At 43.2% G+C, this 17,588-nt stretch overlaps 1 protein-coding gene across 7 annotated transcripts in view; it reads left to right on the top strand.

The window, feature by feature from the left end:
• The window catches only part of LOC137100052 (microtubule-associated serine/threonine-protein kinase 1-like), a 39,131-nt gene that overhangs the window by 12,939 nt on the left and 8,604 nt on the right, over positions 1–17,588 (top strand). For 4 of the 7 annotated variants that reach the window (XM_067477652.1, XM_067477651.1, XM_067477653.1 and 1 more), the window contains 14 exons: positions 3,330–3,424; positions 5,137–5,212; positions 6,856–6,928; positions 9,770–9,930; positions 10,707–10,782; positions 11,314–11,523; positions 11,747–11,848; positions 13,004–13,136; positions 13,244–13,311; positions 13,854–13,930; positions 14,088–14,296; positions 15,890–16,028; positions 16,138–16,270; positions 17,398–17,563. In XM_067477652.1, the coding sequence (XP_067333753.1) occupies positions 3,330–3,424; positions 5,137–5,212; positions 6,856–6,928; positions 9,770–9,930; positions 10,707–10,782; positions 11,314–11,523; positions 11,747–11,848; positions 13,004–13,136; positions 13,244–13,311; positions 13,854–13,930; positions 14,088–14,296; positions 15,890–16,028; positions 16,138–16,270; positions 17,398–17,563 (1,718 nt within the window). Of the gene's footprint in view, positions 1–681; positions 1,218–3,329; positions 3,425–5,136; positions 5,213–6,855; positions 6,929–9,769; positions 9,931–10,706; positions 10,783–11,313; positions 11,524–11,746; positions 11,849–13,003; positions 13,137–13,243; positions 13,312–13,853; positions 13,931–14,087; positions 14,297–15,889; positions 16,029–16,137; positions 16,271–17,397; positions 17,564–17,588 lie in introns of those variants that run through there. The other 3 variants (XM_067477657.1, XM_067477656.1, XM_067477654.1) reach the window with 2 other exon arrangements.

The raw sequence follows: 17,588 nt of genomic DNA, 5'->3' as shown, positions 1-17,588 counted from the left end.
TCACGTCTACCTGCGACCTGACATAGGAGCTGAATTTAACTTATTGTCACACGTCTTATTTAGAACATTGTTAAGATGCCGGTTGCTCTTTTATTGTTCTTCACGGTTATTTTTCTAAGAGGATGCACAACGTAAACCACACACTAAAAGTGTTGTCATGTGGTACTTTACCTTGCAGGTGCAGGGGCAGAGCCACAAAACCTGATTGCCCCCCCCCAGGTCCCACCTCCTGTATGACAGACAAGGTGGTGGGTACGTCCCTGATGGAGAACTCTGAGCACTCGCAGAACTGAGCAAACCTCAAGCTAAAATAAATCGCTACCATTATAAATAGAGGAAGTATTTACATTTAAGGTGGTTTTAGGTATTTTGTCACAAAATCTCAGATTAAGATTCAGTACTTGACATTGTGGATTGGAATTTAATTCACTGGGACTCTACACATTACATAGAACAGGATTAAATACAAACAAATAAAAACATAAAAAATAATTAATCAATCAAACACTACAATAAAATCGATTTATCTACCAGTTTGATAAGATCAACCTAAGTGATTATTAAAATAAAGGGATTATTAAGGAATTCATATTAAGCATATTATCTCTGCAAAAGATGGATTTTTACCTAATGTGTTTAGTATTTTTTTTTTTACTATTTACTATATAAATGGTAGATTCTGTACATATTTAACATTTCTGACCCTTAACAAGCTTTTAATATTTACTGTAGCTTCAAAATACTTTTCACATTTCAGTTTAAAACCTTTTAAATAATTTTGTGAATAATTTTCCACCCTGTTTTTACTCGGCCACCTCAGTAACTAAAGAAAGTCGAGATCCGCCCGTGGCCAAGCGATGTTTGACGTTTCACTTCCATTGTTGAGAATCCCGTACTGCACGTCCTCCCCCCCCGTCTCCGTCTCTCCCCCTCCACCCTTAACAGTGAACTTGAGTGACTTCAGTAATGAGCGGTGCTGCTTCTCCTGCTCTGTCGTCCCTGGTCGGTGTTATCACCAGCATCCCCCGCTGCACGCCGCGTAGCAACAAGCCGCCACGTGACCGCGGCTCCCTTCCTTTTTCTACGTTTCCTCCAGGGCTGCAGTGGCCAACTAAACTAAACTTCCTCTGTTTTTTTTTTTTGTTCCTGGAACAAAGAGGCTGCACTCGCTTCATGGCACTGTGAAACCTAATGACACGGTTAAAGAAAAACCAAATGTAGGTTTATTTTCTTTCATATTTTACAGACATTTCCTCATGTTACTTACAGTAGTGATCCTAGACTCATATGATAGCGTAGCAGGTTTACGATGCATACATGTTTGCCCAAGAGGCAGGTGGACAGACAGGCAGGCGGACAGACAGACAGACAGACAGACAGACAGACAGACAGACAGACAGGCACACAGGCAGGATCCCCACTGAGTGGAGAAGATGGAGGGTCCTGTTTGTCTGGCTTTGTTAGAGAGAGAGAACAAGATTCCCCAAGTGTTTTTCTGCCATTGTTTGCGCAGCGTGAACATTTACATCGTGTGTGTGTGTGTGTGTCAACGTGAAACTGGGTCACGTTGACTTGTGTGTGTGCACAAACCTGAAACTGTAATTGTTGTTTTTCCGCCCTGTTTCCTTTTCTTGCCCTCATCCTGCTTTCATGTCATGTTTGCACCTTTATCTCCCTGTGCACGTCCTTCTTCACCCTCCATATCTCCATCCCTCTCTCCACCCATGGGCCTGCACGGCACAAGAGTGCAAACAGCATTGGAGTGTGACTCCATCAATCTCTCCATCTTAAATGCCAGAACAGGGATTTGCACTAAGGTTTGGGCTCCTCAGCAGCAGCAGATTGGCAGGATGTGTAGCACACTGGGTGGTGTTTACATGCAGAGGTGCTGCTAAAGATGTAGAGAGAAAATCCAAGGCCAAACGTTATTGTATTAATGAACAGCATGTTGAACCCAACACACACACACACACACACACACACACACACACACACACACACACACACACACGCTGTCACTGAGGTGATCACCTGGATCAGCTGCAGACCACAGAGTGTGTTAGACTGAGATTATTGCAGCTTTAGAATAAAAGTTTTGGGGCTTATAGAACAGTGTCAGGGTTTCATTGATCCAGAGAAATGGCACCACAGCATCTCTCAATAAAGCATCTACACAATAATGGATTAAATATTAATATTAATATTAATATTACGTGTAGTTTTACCAGAGTGGGATTTTAAATGCAGGAATGATGGAGAATTTGGAATCACTGATACTTTAGTTTCGCACTGCAGCTTTGTGACCCTGCTGTAATGTTGTCTACATCCACACCTACTGCTGCATTTTCAGTAATATAATAGAAAGTTTTTGCTTTGGTGGCTCGATGGATCAGTGGGTTGGGATGCTTAATGTCGATGGATCAAATCCCAGGTGTGGCCCCGCCCAGCCATCGAGGGCCACCATAAAACAGGAAGGTTGTGGCAGGAAGGGGATCCGGGGTAAAAATCACGTTCTGACCCTTCATCTGCCAGAGACGACCAGACACTGCTGCTTCTGTTTTTACCTCTTTGCTCCCACTTGTTTTTATTTGCCTTCATTTTCCTCTCAGAGCAGCTTCAAAACCAGAGCAGCACGTGTTTGAACAAATGGCATTGCTGTGTGTGTGTGTGTGTGTGTGTGTGTGTGTGTGTGTGTGTGTGTGTGTGTGTGTGTGTGTGTGTGTGTGTGTGTGTGTGTGTGTGTGTGTGTGTGTGTGTGTGTGTGTGTGTGTGTGTGTGTGTGTGTGTGTGTGTGTGTGTGTGTGTGTGTGCATCTCTTGAGGACAAAGAGGCAGCTCTGAAGTGACTCGGTGTAGTGCTGTTATTGTTCTACCTTAAACCCCATTAACTGAGCTCATGGAAAAGCTGATGTGTGTGTGTGTGTGTGTGTGTGTGTGTGGTTGTCTTATGGGACTATTTTCTGGAAAACTCCCCTCTCGTCTCGTTCCACCCTCTCTCCTCTTCTTTCATGTGTCAGCTTGGCTGGGAAGCGGCAGACGGAGATGGATGACTGAGGAAATTGAAGCCTCTTTCTCTCTGCCGTGTGAGAAACGCGCCTGCCTCACATGCAGCTGCTCTCGGATGCTGTGCACAGAAGTTTAACCAGTCTCTCTAGGATTTCATTGACCTTTTTGTGACTGTTGCTGCCTGAAACAACTAATTTTACAAAAATTAGATGCATGTTGCCACGTGATGATATTGTTTTATTATTGTAAATTCCTGGAGGGACTGTTTAACAGCGCACTTGTAGAATCCTTTATCTTTATCTTTCTCTCTTTCTCTCTGTGTAGTTGTCGTACAAGCAACAGAAAGAGTCTGATTCTGACCACCACCTCCCCCACGCTGCCTCGCCCACACTCCCCCCTGCCCCTCCCTGGACACCTCGGTACGTACACTAATACATCACACCCGGCTCCTGAAAGACACGCAACTGAAGTGCAAATACAGTAGAGAAGGAAACTAGTGGGTCGCAACGTGTTTTTGAAGGGATGAAGCGCCGCCGTCTGGTCCTAACGGGAACCCAGTTGGGACCAGATGGCGGCCGCGTAAAGCGTTAGTCAAAACCCGAGAGAGGGACTTTGTTCAAGGTTGGAGGAAGATGGCGGTTTTATCTAAAGGTTAAGTTTTCTCTCTACGAAGCCAAACCACAGTCTTGTTCTCACGTTAACCAACTGTGCTGTAGTAAGAGTCTAAACAACACGATAACAGACTATGAAGTTCTGTAAGATCTGATATTATGTTTTATGATAATTATTCAGAATGTTTGGGAATAAAGTTAGCTGTACTCGCGTGACACTGATGCTGTTTACAGTTATGAATCATAAAAAAAAAAAAGTCATTTAAATGACCAAATAATTTCACTGTAGTACATTTACACTTTAGCAACTTATAATGAGAAAATATTTCAGCATCCCACTGGATCATGATTATGATTTTGTGTTTCTGTGAGCATTATATTACTGTAGGCCTGTAGGACACTGTGAGACCTGAGCCATCAGACAACAGCAAATACGAATAAAATGAAACTGAGCTTTTTGTAATTCTCTCTAATCATTTACGCGTATGATGGTTTTTCTCAGGTATGTGTGTGGATTTTACCACAAAATAAATAAATACTTGAAATGTAAAATAAATAATGGACCCAGAAATGCCAGGCAGAGCAAGTCAGCAGAATTTATCCCAGAGCTCATATAGCACTGATTGTCTCCAGTAGGGAGGAAGAAACCAACATGAACTAAACACAACACATATTGTTGGACGACGTGGCGAAACGAGCTCTAGCATTAATAAGACCATATACCACAGTGGAAATATAACTCATTATTACACACACTACATATCTATGTATATTTAGTTGAACTAAACAATAAAGGCAGTGTGTTTGGCTTAATGGGTTAATGCACATGTGTTAAATGTTAATATGAAAACATTAATAGCAATATAAATTCTTACTGGAGCCTTTTTGACATTTGTTACTTTACATCATGCATTAAATATTTTTCACTTATTTAGCTTCAAGATATTAAATTCAATTAACTCCAGTCAAACGTATTAGTTGATGTCCAGTTACTCTTGTTCATCTCAAAGCAAACTAACTTTAAAAACCGTTTGAACATCTTAAGCAGCCTGTGCAGCACATTTTTCGTTTCCTAGTTCAACTTTAAAGACTAAACCACAGCGGAAGTTTCCTGCTCAGCAAAATGTAAAAGTGGATTCTGTCATTTCTAGTACCAGCTGTCAGACACTGCGCGGGATCATATTTACACAGCAGTTTTGAAATCAATCAAAAAGGGAGAAGCAGGAAGTTGTGTAGGTTCTGTAGTTTCCTGTGCTGCTGCCTTAAATTAGATCTTTAAGTCTCTGTGTTTATTCATGCAAACACATTTATTATTGTCCGACGTACAAATCCAAATGTCAGGCTCCAAATATTCATCAGTCCAAAAATCAATTTCACTGACCATCAGGTCATTATGAACGGTCTCAGTTTTTGACCATCACCTTCAGTGCTACACTGCACAGACAAAGATTTCAACTGTCTTTGCTTTTCTTGTGTCTGCCACTGTCTCACCCTCTGTGCGTGTCTCATTGTCCCACTAGGAAGCAGCCCTCTGGACAGCCCACGAAACTTCTCTCCCAGCAACCCGGCACACTTCTCGTTTGCGTCCTCCAGAAGGTCACTACTTCCTACCACCACACATACTCAGTGCCTTTGTGAATGTTAGGAGCAGATGAATGAAATCGGTCGATCAAATGTAGAAATTTGTCGAAATCGGAGAAGTTGCTGACGCTGTGGTTTGTCCTCTCGGGATGAACCCAAACAACATCCGCATTCATTTGTAGCATCCGAACTTATTGCTCTGTTTTGTTCTCACACTCACACCAACTAGCTACAGGGGGCAACATTGAACAGATCGAGCTTGTGTGTGAGGGGCCGAGCCATCGCGTTCACGTTCCCACCACCTCTGTGTTCATTCACGCCGCTGTGGCGAGGAGCCGCAGGGATTCAGTGTACGTGTTGACGAGTGGCCGCGAATGTGTGTGACGTTTGTGTTGTGGCATAAACTTTTCCATTCGCCTGTCGATGCGCATTTTCAATCTGTGCATGAAATCACATATCGTATAGTGAATGACATGATGATGGCAAAGTATGTGACTTAAAAATCCCGGCGATTGTTAGCAAAAAGGAGACCGTAACCTTCAAGGCCAAGGTTTGATTTTATTTATCCTCCTCCTTAAAAAAGCGTCTTGGGTTAAGGCTTCTGCACCAAACCAAACGATAACACAATCAATAAATTTACATCAATAAACGAACACGTGAAACACAATTGAACGGAAATACATTTAATTGCACACTTCGCACAAGGTGTTTCCCTGTTTGGGGCTGAAAAACGTGGACTGGACTGACGCAAACCCTGTCCAACACCTTTAGCGGGAACTGGGCCATCGAGTCCACAGGTTCACAGAGACTTCGGTTTCATATAGAAGTAATGTTCACCCTCTTTTGTCACGAGAGCCTCTTGGCCATTATTGCTTTAGTCCTCACACAAATGATTTGATAATTAAAGGATACGTTGGGAAACGTATCTGTCGGTCAGTCTGAAGCCTGGATTAGCTTATTCGTCAGTGCCTCAGACTTGTGTTGTTGTCCAGATCAGACAGACACTAGATATTGTATCATTGTAAAATGTGCAGCGTCTCCAACACTTTTTCACCGGTGGTTTGAAGTAAAAAGGCCTCAGCTGCTCAAGCAGGAGCCTTCTGTGCCAATGCTCGTCTTCGCTTTGCTGCACACAGCTTCGTTCATTTTAGAAATTATCATTATGCTTTTACATGTGACTGCAAGAGTACGAGCTTCTACTGGGCAGAACCGGAGCATTAACGATAGTCAGGCTCTATGGGCTGAGATGTATGTGAGCAGATCCAGTCAGATTCACCTCCCCCTCCCTCGGTCGGAGTCCTGGAGCCTGTGCTGCTGTAAATCAAATTGCTCTGCTGTGCGATCGACGCAGGCAGAAGCACAATGAAGTAAATCTTCCCTGACAAACTGGATGTGCTCTCAGTCATTCATCTGCTGAAGAAAAGGTTTTTATGTGTCAGTGTAATAGATGAGAATAACACTGAGCTCTGACACATTCATTTTCTTTCACAGGCAACAGAAACACCTGCACATGTTGAGTGATTTAATTTCCGCTCAAACACACTTTTTTGAACTTCTGGCTGCTAGAAAAACATCAACCCAATAGAACAACAAGTGAATTTCATGGCACAAAATACTAATGTGTATTTGAAGTAACGTGACACTTCTGTCCTGTGCAGAGCGGACGGACGGCGATGGTCTTTGGCATCTTTGTCGTCTTCAGGATATGGCACCAACACCCCCAGCTCCACAGTAAGTCACTCCACTTCCTTCCCATCGCACCAAGAAGTGAGTCCCAAAGCAAAACGCATCATCCAGCAGCTGCACTCAATCGCAACACAAATCTTAAATTAGCATTAGATTGAGATGAGGAGTTGAACGGATCATTAGCAGGCTGATAGTTACATTTGCTGCAATTTCTAGGTTTAAGAGGGATTTTAAAAACCAGCTCAAGGTTTCCTACACATCCAAAAGATGGAAAGACTAGTTAGCTACTAAGTTATAAAAAAAGAAATGGTTAGACAGTTGAAAGAGCTACATAACAGTAAATGCTGATTAGTAGAACTAGTAGGTTTATAAAATAAAAAGTTTAGAATAGTTGAAAGTTAAATACAATTGATTTAAAAATTGTTAGCGAAAAAAATAGCAATGGTAATGAAACAAATGAAGAATTGTTGATTGACTGGTTGATTTTAATTTCAATAAGTTACGACTGTTAATGTTCGCAAAAATAATGAGCTAATTAAGAAGAGTTTAAATGTTTCCTTTACATTATTTAATAACAGTGGAGTTTATGTATAAATGCTTCTAAACTTGGCCGACCTGAACACAGACATGGATAAAAAGCACTGCAATAAATAATCAGTACTGTGAGATTGTGGCCACAGACTTAAACTGTCCTTCACAAAACAACATTCCTCCACTTTTGTCTTTGACAAATTCCACTTTGACTCCATCATCTCAGGCTTGTTGTCACCCTGTGTGTGTGTGTGTGTGTGTGTGTTGTGGTTGCGTAACAACAACGTCAGAGCCCTGATTCCTACTCTCCATCTGGCTGTGGACGGGGTACAGGAGGGGAAAGTGATGAGCGCCAGGCTGGTGGGATGAGAGGGTCACGAGACAGGAGGTCCATGAGATAAAGCACAATCTGTGCCAGAGTAATTTAACCACAGGCTAAATTTAGCCACGTTAGAAACTAAAGGGAGTTTTGCTCAGTTTAAATTCCATTGAGCTGTGTTGCCCAGTTTTTCCTTCAGTGCCTGTGTCTGAACAGAAATCAAATTCATGTTTATTAAGGTGGAAGAACGCGTGAGAATTATTGCTGTCGTGTGATTTTTTAATTTTTATTTTTTAATGCAGTGGATTGATGAGTATCAGTACTCGTTTACACACACACACACACTCGGTCAGCCCTCATACACACACTCTTGCTATGCTTGCTACCTACCTTGTCGGTCTCTGAACTAAGGGCCCGGTTCTGCCAGGCTCCTCAGTCTGTGTTCACGGTTCTGTTTGTAAGTCGACTGCTTTAGACTGACGTGTGGTTGGTTGCTAAAATCCTTTTGTTCATGCTTTGTTCCTCAGTTTCCCCTCTGTGCTCACATCTAGCGTCTCTAGTTTAACATCATCTTGTTCACTCTTGGCTTTTTCTAGTTCTCAGTCTTGTTGTGCTAATGTCTAGATTCCTCACCAGCCCCGTTGATCTTCATCCTCGTGCATCCGTGCTCATGTTTAGCCTCTCGGCCTTCTTCACGCTTACTTTCTCAAGTCCAGGCTGTGTAGCTCCTTCAGTTTCTCGAACTTAATTTAAATTACTGCACTTCCGTCACAGTTTTTGTACTTGGTTCCACTACAGTACAAAACATCGCCTGTATTAAACTGTGATTAAACACATGTTGAAACGGCAACGACCAGTGGACGGCACACGCAGACATTTCACATCGGCAAAGCTCAATCCTGATCCCACTGAAATAGAGATTTTTTAATTGACCTGATACGGTACCGTATCTGTAAAAACGTAGGAGAAACGCCTTGTCTGGGCAGCGCCGGGATCAAGTGGATTAGGCCATATTCCGGGGCTACGCTGGCCTCAGTCCTGGGCGGTGGGAGGCTGGAGATGCTGTGTTTGGATGAGGCATTTGTTTTCCACATAGTGTGTTCATAGAATTAGTGGACAGGCCCACCAGGAAGGAGCTTTGGGGACCCGTGGGCCAGAGAATCTAAACTTACTGCTCCTATTAGTTTGAGTTCAGGTAAAAACACACAATTTGAGCACAAGTCGCAAAGCAATCAAATGGTCAAAAATAAACACAACATGCAAAAGCAGTTGTCAACTCGACAAATGAGAGTTTTAAGGCCTTTCCCCGATCTGACCGTTTGTCAAAGTGTTGAGAGACTGAACCCCCAAGGTGCAGCGTGTGTGTGTGTGTGTGTGTCCCCACAAAGGTTTTACATTTACAAAATCTCTGATGGAGGATCAGCTTGATTTGGTTGGAGACGTTTCCAAACGGTCAGAAATTGTGTGAACCAGCAGTTTCACAGTTTCTCTGAATCTCTGTTAAAATAAACGAACCAGGTTTTGCTGTGTTACACTACTGAGCAGCGAGTCCACGGGTAACATTTCTACAAACTATGGCTCTGCAGCCTCAGCACAACAAGGAAACACGATTCAAATATAAGACATTTTTTTGGGGGGGGATAAATGCATTGAAAGAAGAATTTATTGTTGTAGGTCACATTCTCATGAAGGCTGAGCATCACTGAAGGTCTGATCCCTAAATCGACTTTAAACTAATCCAACCAAACTCGCTCCTCCTGGTGGAAACGTTTGGACGCTCAGACCTTTTGTGACCCACTTACATCTCAGATGTCCTGTACATTTATGTGAAAACTCTGTCACCTGTGACTTTCTGCTTAGTAAAGTATTAAGGAGGTCGCTGCCTCGTTGACCTGATGAAGGCAAACGCAGCACTGAGACAAGTCTGAGATAACCTTTAACCCTGTGACTCCCTAAACAGACTCATTTACACTTTTTATTTTTATCCTTCAGCTACAGACACAGAAATTAACTTCCTCCCCTCTCACTGACCACAGTCCTCCAGCTCCTCTCAGGAGCGTCTGCACCAGCTGCCCTTCCAGCCCACCATGGATGAGCTCCACTTCTTATCCAAGCACTTTGGCAGCACCGAGAGCATCACAGATGATGACGGGGGCCGCTGCTCCCCCCACATGCGCCCACGCTCCCGCAGTCTCAGGTTAGCAGCGGCATGAGATTAAGCAGCAGCTTCAGCTGTTCAAGGCAGCTTTTTACTGCATTTACATAGTTGGATTTCCTGTTTTAAAGCTACACTGTGTATCATCCTAAAAGTTCAGCTTATTAATAAAAAGCTGTGGCCTGTGTGAGCTAAAGCTTAAGACATGCTCTGCCTGAACCTTCATTTACAGTTCGCCTCCCGTTAGAGCCTTAAGTGAAAAACTGTTAAAACACAAGTAAACTCACTCAACAAGTTAATTCCAGAAGGACATTGCTTTGTTACAGCAGCTCTCTGCTCAACAAGGAAGGAAAAAGGAAAGAACCACACCAAGACAAATACAAAAACTTCAACGTGCGTCATTAAGAATTAAAAAAAGCAGAATGAAAAAGATGTGTGGCATAGATAAGGTGTTATGCAGTGCAATGATTAGTCCTGTGATTATTACAATGGTCCAAAGTTGGATGCATCGATGTGATGATGGTGATGATGAAGAGAAACTGTCATGGTAAAGTGCAGTTGTGATTTGGTACAGAGGAAACGCGACGAACAGAATTTCCAGGTTACTTCTGCAACATCTCGACATTAAGGTTAATATTCTAATTGCTGAATTTCCCAGTATTATCCAGTACAACAGCAGCTTAACCTTAAAATGGTGACAGAATTGAATTTAAACATTTTGGACAAGTTCAGCAAAATCTGCAACAAGAGCCTCAAGAGTAGAGTAAAGTAGAGTGAAAGTTGGACATAAAGTACTAACCTATTTTCTGTCCCTTCAGCCCAGGACGCTCCTCCTCCTGCTATGATAATGAGATAGTCATGATGAACCACGTGTACAAGGAGCGATTTCCAAAGGTGAGACACACACAGTAAAACATCAGCATAATACACACAGCTGCACTAACTGTCCGTCTAATCCTGTCAAGTCAGATGTCAAATATTAGTCCTAACAATGGGGAGAATTTATGTCTTGAGCTTTCTTGCGAACACAGCAGAAAGTGAGTCATGGGGGCTGCTAATCCCAGCCAGAATATTCGAAATAATTCACCACGCACACTCTTCTCCCTCTCACTGGGCTGAGGTTGCTATCAGAAGGAAGTTGGCTGAGAGCTTCCTCAGCGAAAAACACCGAGCTTAAGGAAATTGGCATTAGAGGTTCTAGTTCATCCGAGGTAAAAAGCTCTTTGGCTTGTTCTCGCTCAAGTCGAACGGGAAAAATCCCCACAGTCACACTATGTGAACAACAACTGAAATAACTTTCTGAACTCTGTCACATACTGCACCTCTGGCTCCTGTAAAGAAACTCAATTATTTCTAAACCTAATCTCCCGTCTCCGTCTCCTCCCTCCATGCCAACACGCCTCTCGTCCTCTCTCGTGCCACCAGGCCACAGCACAGATGGAGGAGAAGCTGGCCGACTTCATCCAGACGTACTCTCCTGAAAACGTTCTCCCGCTGGCCGATGGAGTCCTGAGCTTCATCCACCACCAGATAGCTGAGCTGGCCAGAGACTGCCTGACCAAAGCCCGCGAGGGCCTCATCACCTCTGTGTACTTCTTTGAGCTGCAGGAGAATCTGGACAAGCTGCATCAAGATGTGAGTTAAAACGACTGCACTTCCACTAAATCGACGGGCAGAGGTGAAACACACGACCTGCACATTTGCACAGCGAGCTCATGTGGCAGCACCTGTGAAATGAGTGGGAACGAAAACTGATACAAACACACTCATTTCATTCAGACACGTGATGTTGGGCCTGGGACGTCCGAGAGTTTCTCTGTACGACTAAATGTTTCGAGCCTTTTTGTCTCCGTTCCAGGCCTTTGAGCGTTCAGAGAGCAGCGAGGTGGCCTTCGTCACGGAGCTGGTTAAAAAGCTCCTCATCATCATCTCCCGGCCGGCCCGGCTCCTGGAGTGTCTGGTAAGGCGACACACAAAGTTTTCCCCCATTAGCACTCGTGACTTCCAGACTCTTCCCTGCAGGACGTGTCACAGTTTCTCTCTTCTGACTTAAGAGCGGTTGATTTTCTTTGCCCATTCTAAGCGTTTAAGGCCTCTCAACACTCCAGTATAAGAGCTGGTCCAGTCTGTCTGGATGGAGAAGATATTTGCATTTAGATTAGAGTTTGTCCAGCCACAGTCTCACAGCATCGACTAATAGCATCCCACCTCTCACCCTCCAGCCGTGGTGTCAGCTACAGTTGGTGGGTTTACACGTGTGTTTGTCTGTGTCTCCCTCGGTGAGTCACGACACGCTGACGTGGTTTTTGATGAGAAACGACACAGACACACACACCGACGTGGTGCAGTGTAGGATGAGTTTCAGCTAAAGTCCAGATTGATAACAGCTGCATGTGCGGAAAGAACTTTACACTATGTGTAATGTATGTATCATTTTTTTAAGTGTTCATTTTACTCATCACCTTCCTAATATTTGAAATATTATATTACAAAACCATCTGAATTAATTTAAAGTACTGCTGCTTTGTCGGCTGACTTTTAAAAAGCAGATTTTTGTCTCTAACCTGTGTGTCCATGTTTCTCTGTTAAGCAGGTTCCAACACTTAATGCAGGAAACATTTTAGACGCTTTGTTCTGTCTGTAATAAGAAATCTCATGTAGCAGATAGATGCTGACTCGGAGATATTTTCTCAGAGTCAGATGTTTAAATCAGTTCCAAAGCTGGAATCTCCAAGAAATGATCCAAACCCCACTTTCGCTGTGACCTTGTTCTCGGTTTCACTTTCACTTTCCCCACCCTCTGTAGTGAGGAAAGTCATTCAGTAACATCATAAAAACTACCCTGGTTTCTTCTTGCTGCTCAGAGTGGTGATGATTGGAGGATAAAGGAGCTAAAAGGACTCGCTCAGAATCTCAGGTTACCGCTAGCTGAGCTTTCCCAAGGTCTGGTTATGGTTTTATGTGCAGAAAGCCACCTAAATGTTTCGAAATTCGGTTTTCAAAGAAGCTTCTGACAGCACTTTACAGCACATTACAACACAAATCGAATTTTAAATGTGCACAGCAAAGATTTTAATGTCATCAAGTTTGTAAGTTTAAACACTGGGGCTTTCAGGAGTTTAACCCTGCAGAGTTTTACCACCTGCTGGAGGCAGCAGAGGACCACGCTAAGGAGGATCACCTGATGAAAACTGACATTCCTCGTTACATCATCAGCCAGCTGGGACTGACCAGAGACCCGATTGAAGGTAGGAGTGAGACGCAGTATTAAACGTTTAGCTTGTTAGACAATAACTGGACTGTCTTCTGATTCCAGCTGATGTGTGGTGGTGTTTCATTTTTCCTTTCTCATCAGAAATGGTGAACATCGACAGCTACGACAGCGAGGGGCCGCTAACACCTGAGACAGACGACTCGACCGAGGTGAGACCCCAAATGCTACTCAGTCCATTTCTACGTTTGTCCATCCTTTAGTGAGCGCAAGGGACGGATTGTGAGAAAATAGGCCCCTCGCCACAGAGCAGTAGACGTCCCCGGACTGAAAGAGGAGACTTTCAGCTCCAGCACAAACCAGGACTTTTTCAGTTTGCAGACCGTCCTGTTTAATTTTAAGATGGTGTGAATTTCCAAAAAGACCAAACGTGTGCAAAAGCACAAACTGCTCATGTTCCCCATCCGATTAATGCTTGGAAGTAGGAAGTAATTGATACAGCCCATGAGTTTGTATCATTATTTGTATTTCCTGACTAAATGAAGCTAAACTCCATTAAAAAAATAGCTACATCAGATTTAGCTGTACAGTAGGTGTAGATTATAATCGTCGCAGCCTCGCTCTCCTTAGCTGTGCATCAATGTGAACACACTTGGTTTGAGACAATAATAATCAGCTGAAGCTTTAAGCGGTGATGTTGGTTTGTTTTCACATTCGGTCATATTCAATCACGGCTTTGGATCTTTATCCACAGGGCAAAAATAGAGCAATGAAACCACCTGGAGAAGCAGACTTTCAGACCATCAAGCTGATCAGTAATGGAGCATATGGGTGAGTGGAGCATGAACAAGGTCCTCTTCACTTAACTAATGAGAATGTGTGTGATTCATTTTAACACCTGTAAATCCGGCAGAGTCGCAAATGGTTTTTACAGGCACAGTGGTCATAGAGTTGAAAAAAAAAAAAACGTGTCCTATATGTCTGTCAGTGCCGTGTACCTGGTCCGTCATCTGGAGACACGCCAGCGTTTTGCCATGAAGAAGATTAACAAGCAAAACCTGATCCTGAGGAACCAAATCCAGCAGGCCTTTGTGGAAAGAGACATCCTCACCTTCGCAGAGAATCCTTTTGTCGTCTCCATGTTCTGTTCCTTTGAAACCCGTCGACACCTCTGCATGGTCATGGAGTACGTAGAAGGTGAGACTTGTGCAGGAGCAACTTAGTGGCTGATAAATATGTTGTTAGGGAGCAAAGATCTACAACTGTTGTTGTTTTTGGGATTTGCCCAGTGGCAGAAGAACTCAGATCATTTAATTAGGCAGAAGTAGCTTTCTTCTTTTCCTTTGGGCTGTTCCCTTTCAGGGGTCTCCACAGCGAATCATGTGCCTCCATCTAACTCTGTCCTCTGCATCCTCTTCACGCACACCAACTAACTTCATGTCCTCCCTCACTACATCCATAAATCTCCTCTTTGCTCTTCCTCTAGACCTCCTGCCTGGCAGCTCCAACCTCAGCATCCTTCTACCAATATATTCACAGTGTCTCCTCTGAACATGTCCAAACCACCTCAATCCGTCCTCTCTGACTTTATCTCCTAAACATCTAACATGAGCTGTCCCTCTGATGTCCTCATTCCTGATCCTGTCCATCCTCGTCACTCCCAAAGAGAACCTCAACATCTTAAGCTCTGCTACCTCCAGCTCTGTCTCATGTCTTTTCTTCAGTGCCACTGTCTCTAAACCTTAGGCAGAAGTAACATTACTCTTTTACAAGTAAAAGGCCTGTGTCCCAAATGTTACTTAAGTAAACATACAGAAGTATCAGCTCCAAAAATATTTCAAAGGTAAAGTAAAGTAGTGTTTATTCAGAGTCTCATTGTCTCACGTTGCAGTAACAATGGAGCTGATTTTAACAAACTATTTTAATGATCATATTTTTGGAATGTAATAATTAGAATGGGAATTACTTTGCATACTGCTGGGCAGCAGCTGAATTACACACTAGACGTCTGTAATTAGTTAGATTAATTTGATTGTGATAAATAACTATAGCTATCAAATAAATGTTGTGGAGTGAAAGTTTGATATTTGCCTCAGACAAATTATGAAGTAGCATAAATAGAAATACTCCATACTCATTAATGTGCTTAGGTAAATGTGACTACTTTCCACCACTGACCATAGATACAGTGATGTGCCAAATGCTATATAAACATCCAACAATACGGACGTGGAAACATTTGTAATATTTATTAGCATAGTTTTTATGAGGTGTATTAATATGCTACAATTAGCTTATTACCAAAAGTTGGTGTCATGGGCATGAAAATGCAATTAGTTTTGAGAGTAATTGATCATAAACTAAAGTACTGGACAACTTAAGGGTTAAGCTGATGATATCATCAGAATATTATCATTATTCTCTGGGGAACATATGAAACTGTTGTGAGAGAGACAAGTGATGGACAGACAGCAGGATTAAAACGCAACCATAAGTAGCTAAGTGATCCGAGCCCTCAGACATTTTCCCTTCTACTTAATCACAGGTATTATGAAGTTCCTGTGAAAGTAAAACACTAATGTGCCAGAAAGTATCCATGAAAGTGTTATGCAGCATGACTCAAAGCACAGTCATCACAGCCCACAGAGCAGCGGCGACAAACATTCGGTGATTGTGCTCGTCGGCCTGAATGGAAGCTGAAACAGTGCAGGACAGTAGGGGGCCAGAAAGCTTCACGCTGATTGCTAATGTCATCAGGAAGACTAATGAATTAATGACTTGTGCTGGCAGGTGGAGACTGTGCCACACTGCTGAAGAACATTGGGGCCCTGCCTGTGGAGATGGCACGAATGTACTTCGCAGAGACTGTTCTCGCACTGGAGTACTTACACAACTATGGCATCGTGCACCGTGACCTCAAGCCTGACAAGTAAGACGGACTCGGTTTTCATCAAAGTGATGACGCAAACTGCATTAGAGCGTTGCTGCCTTTCATTTTATCCCACTGTGATGCTCGTGTTTCTCAAAACTCTTCTCAGCCTCCTGATAACCTCCATGGGTCACATCAAGCTGACGGACTTCGGCCTGTCTAAGATGGGTCTGATGAGTCTGACCACTAACTTGTATGAGGGACACATAGAGAAAGACACTCGGGAGTTTTTGGACAAACAGGTATCACACACACTACACACAGCTGATAACACACTCATCCTCAGCCAATGCTGCAAAGGGAAACGTTGGATTTTTTAAAAATTAATGCTTGAGTATATCCGGGTTTTTAAAATGACTATTATCAACCTTAATGGTGTGACGTATTGTCCATGAAGGACACCGGAGACATCGAAATAAATTCCCATTGTATTGCAGTGTACACTGTTGATCCTATTTAAATGTAAAACCTCCTTTGATGTCTGCATTTCCGTGCAAACATAATCCCTGTCGGCGTGTGACTGAGGCACGAGCGGAGGAAGAGCTTCGTCTGATTTTGACAGTTGGCAGAACAATACTAAGTCAGTATTTCCTCAGTTATTATAATCAGATGTCTTTCACTCAGGCTTTATTTTCTCAAGCCTTTTCACTCTGTGCTCCTGTGAAGCCTCATTATTTCATGGGGATGAATTATGGAAGCCAGACTGGGGCTTTCATCTGCAGTGGGATCTGCTCGGCTTGGCGGCAACACACCTTCTCTGCATCGTACACAGAGTGGCTCCAGATACTATTCACACTGCTTCACTCTTTGTGCTGCTGGAGATTTATTTTCAAATGTTTTCAGCTTCAGTTTTTCTCATAAACCTCCATTCAATTATCCCCAATATGTGAGTGCAAGTAAGCTTTTAGAAATCTTTACTAATTTAATACAAATAGAAAACATCAGCTTTTTCATAAAGGTCTGATTGATGGAGGGTTACTGAGATGTCCGTCCTGCTGCCAGGTTCTTCCATGTCTGCAGGGAGCTGAAACGCACTGTCCCTGTCAGATAACTCAGTTTGGACATCCAGCCAACTCCAGGAAGAGGCCTGGTGCTTCCAGATTTCTTCCATTTCACAAGTATTGAGGCCACCGTGAACATCCAGAGCTTGAGAAATGGTTTTATTTTGCAGAGCTCTTTGACTTTCTACACAGTCTCTCAATGGAATTAGCCACAGGTAGAATCCAGTCACATCTCCAGAAGAAAGAAACGGGATGAGGTCTGAATACTTTATAGGGCTACTCTTGTTTTTCAGTCGTTTACTTCATAATAATCTCGTCTCGGCGTCTACAAACAAAATGCTAAAAATGCTCCCGTGTTCTTACTTTAGGTGTGTGGAACTCCAGAGTACATTGCCCCAGAGGTTATTCTTCGGCAGGGTTACGGCAAACCAGTGGACTGGTGGGCTATGGGCATCATCCTCTACGAGTTCTTGGTAGGTTGTGTGCCTTTCTTTGGAGACACTCCGGAGGAGCTGTTTGGACAGGTCATTACAGGTGAGAGGTCAAACCTTTGTTTAAT

Source organism: Channa argus, chromosome 15, assembly GCF_033026475.1.
Source record: "Channa argus isolate prfri chromosome 15, Channa argus male v1.0, whole genome shotgun sequence".
Taxonomy (NCBI): Eukaryota; Metazoa; Chordata; class Actinopteri; order Anabantiformes; family Channidae; genus Channa; species Channa argus.
Note: the sequence above shows the minus strand (reverse complement) of the source record. Positions and strands in the feature narration are given on the sequence as shown.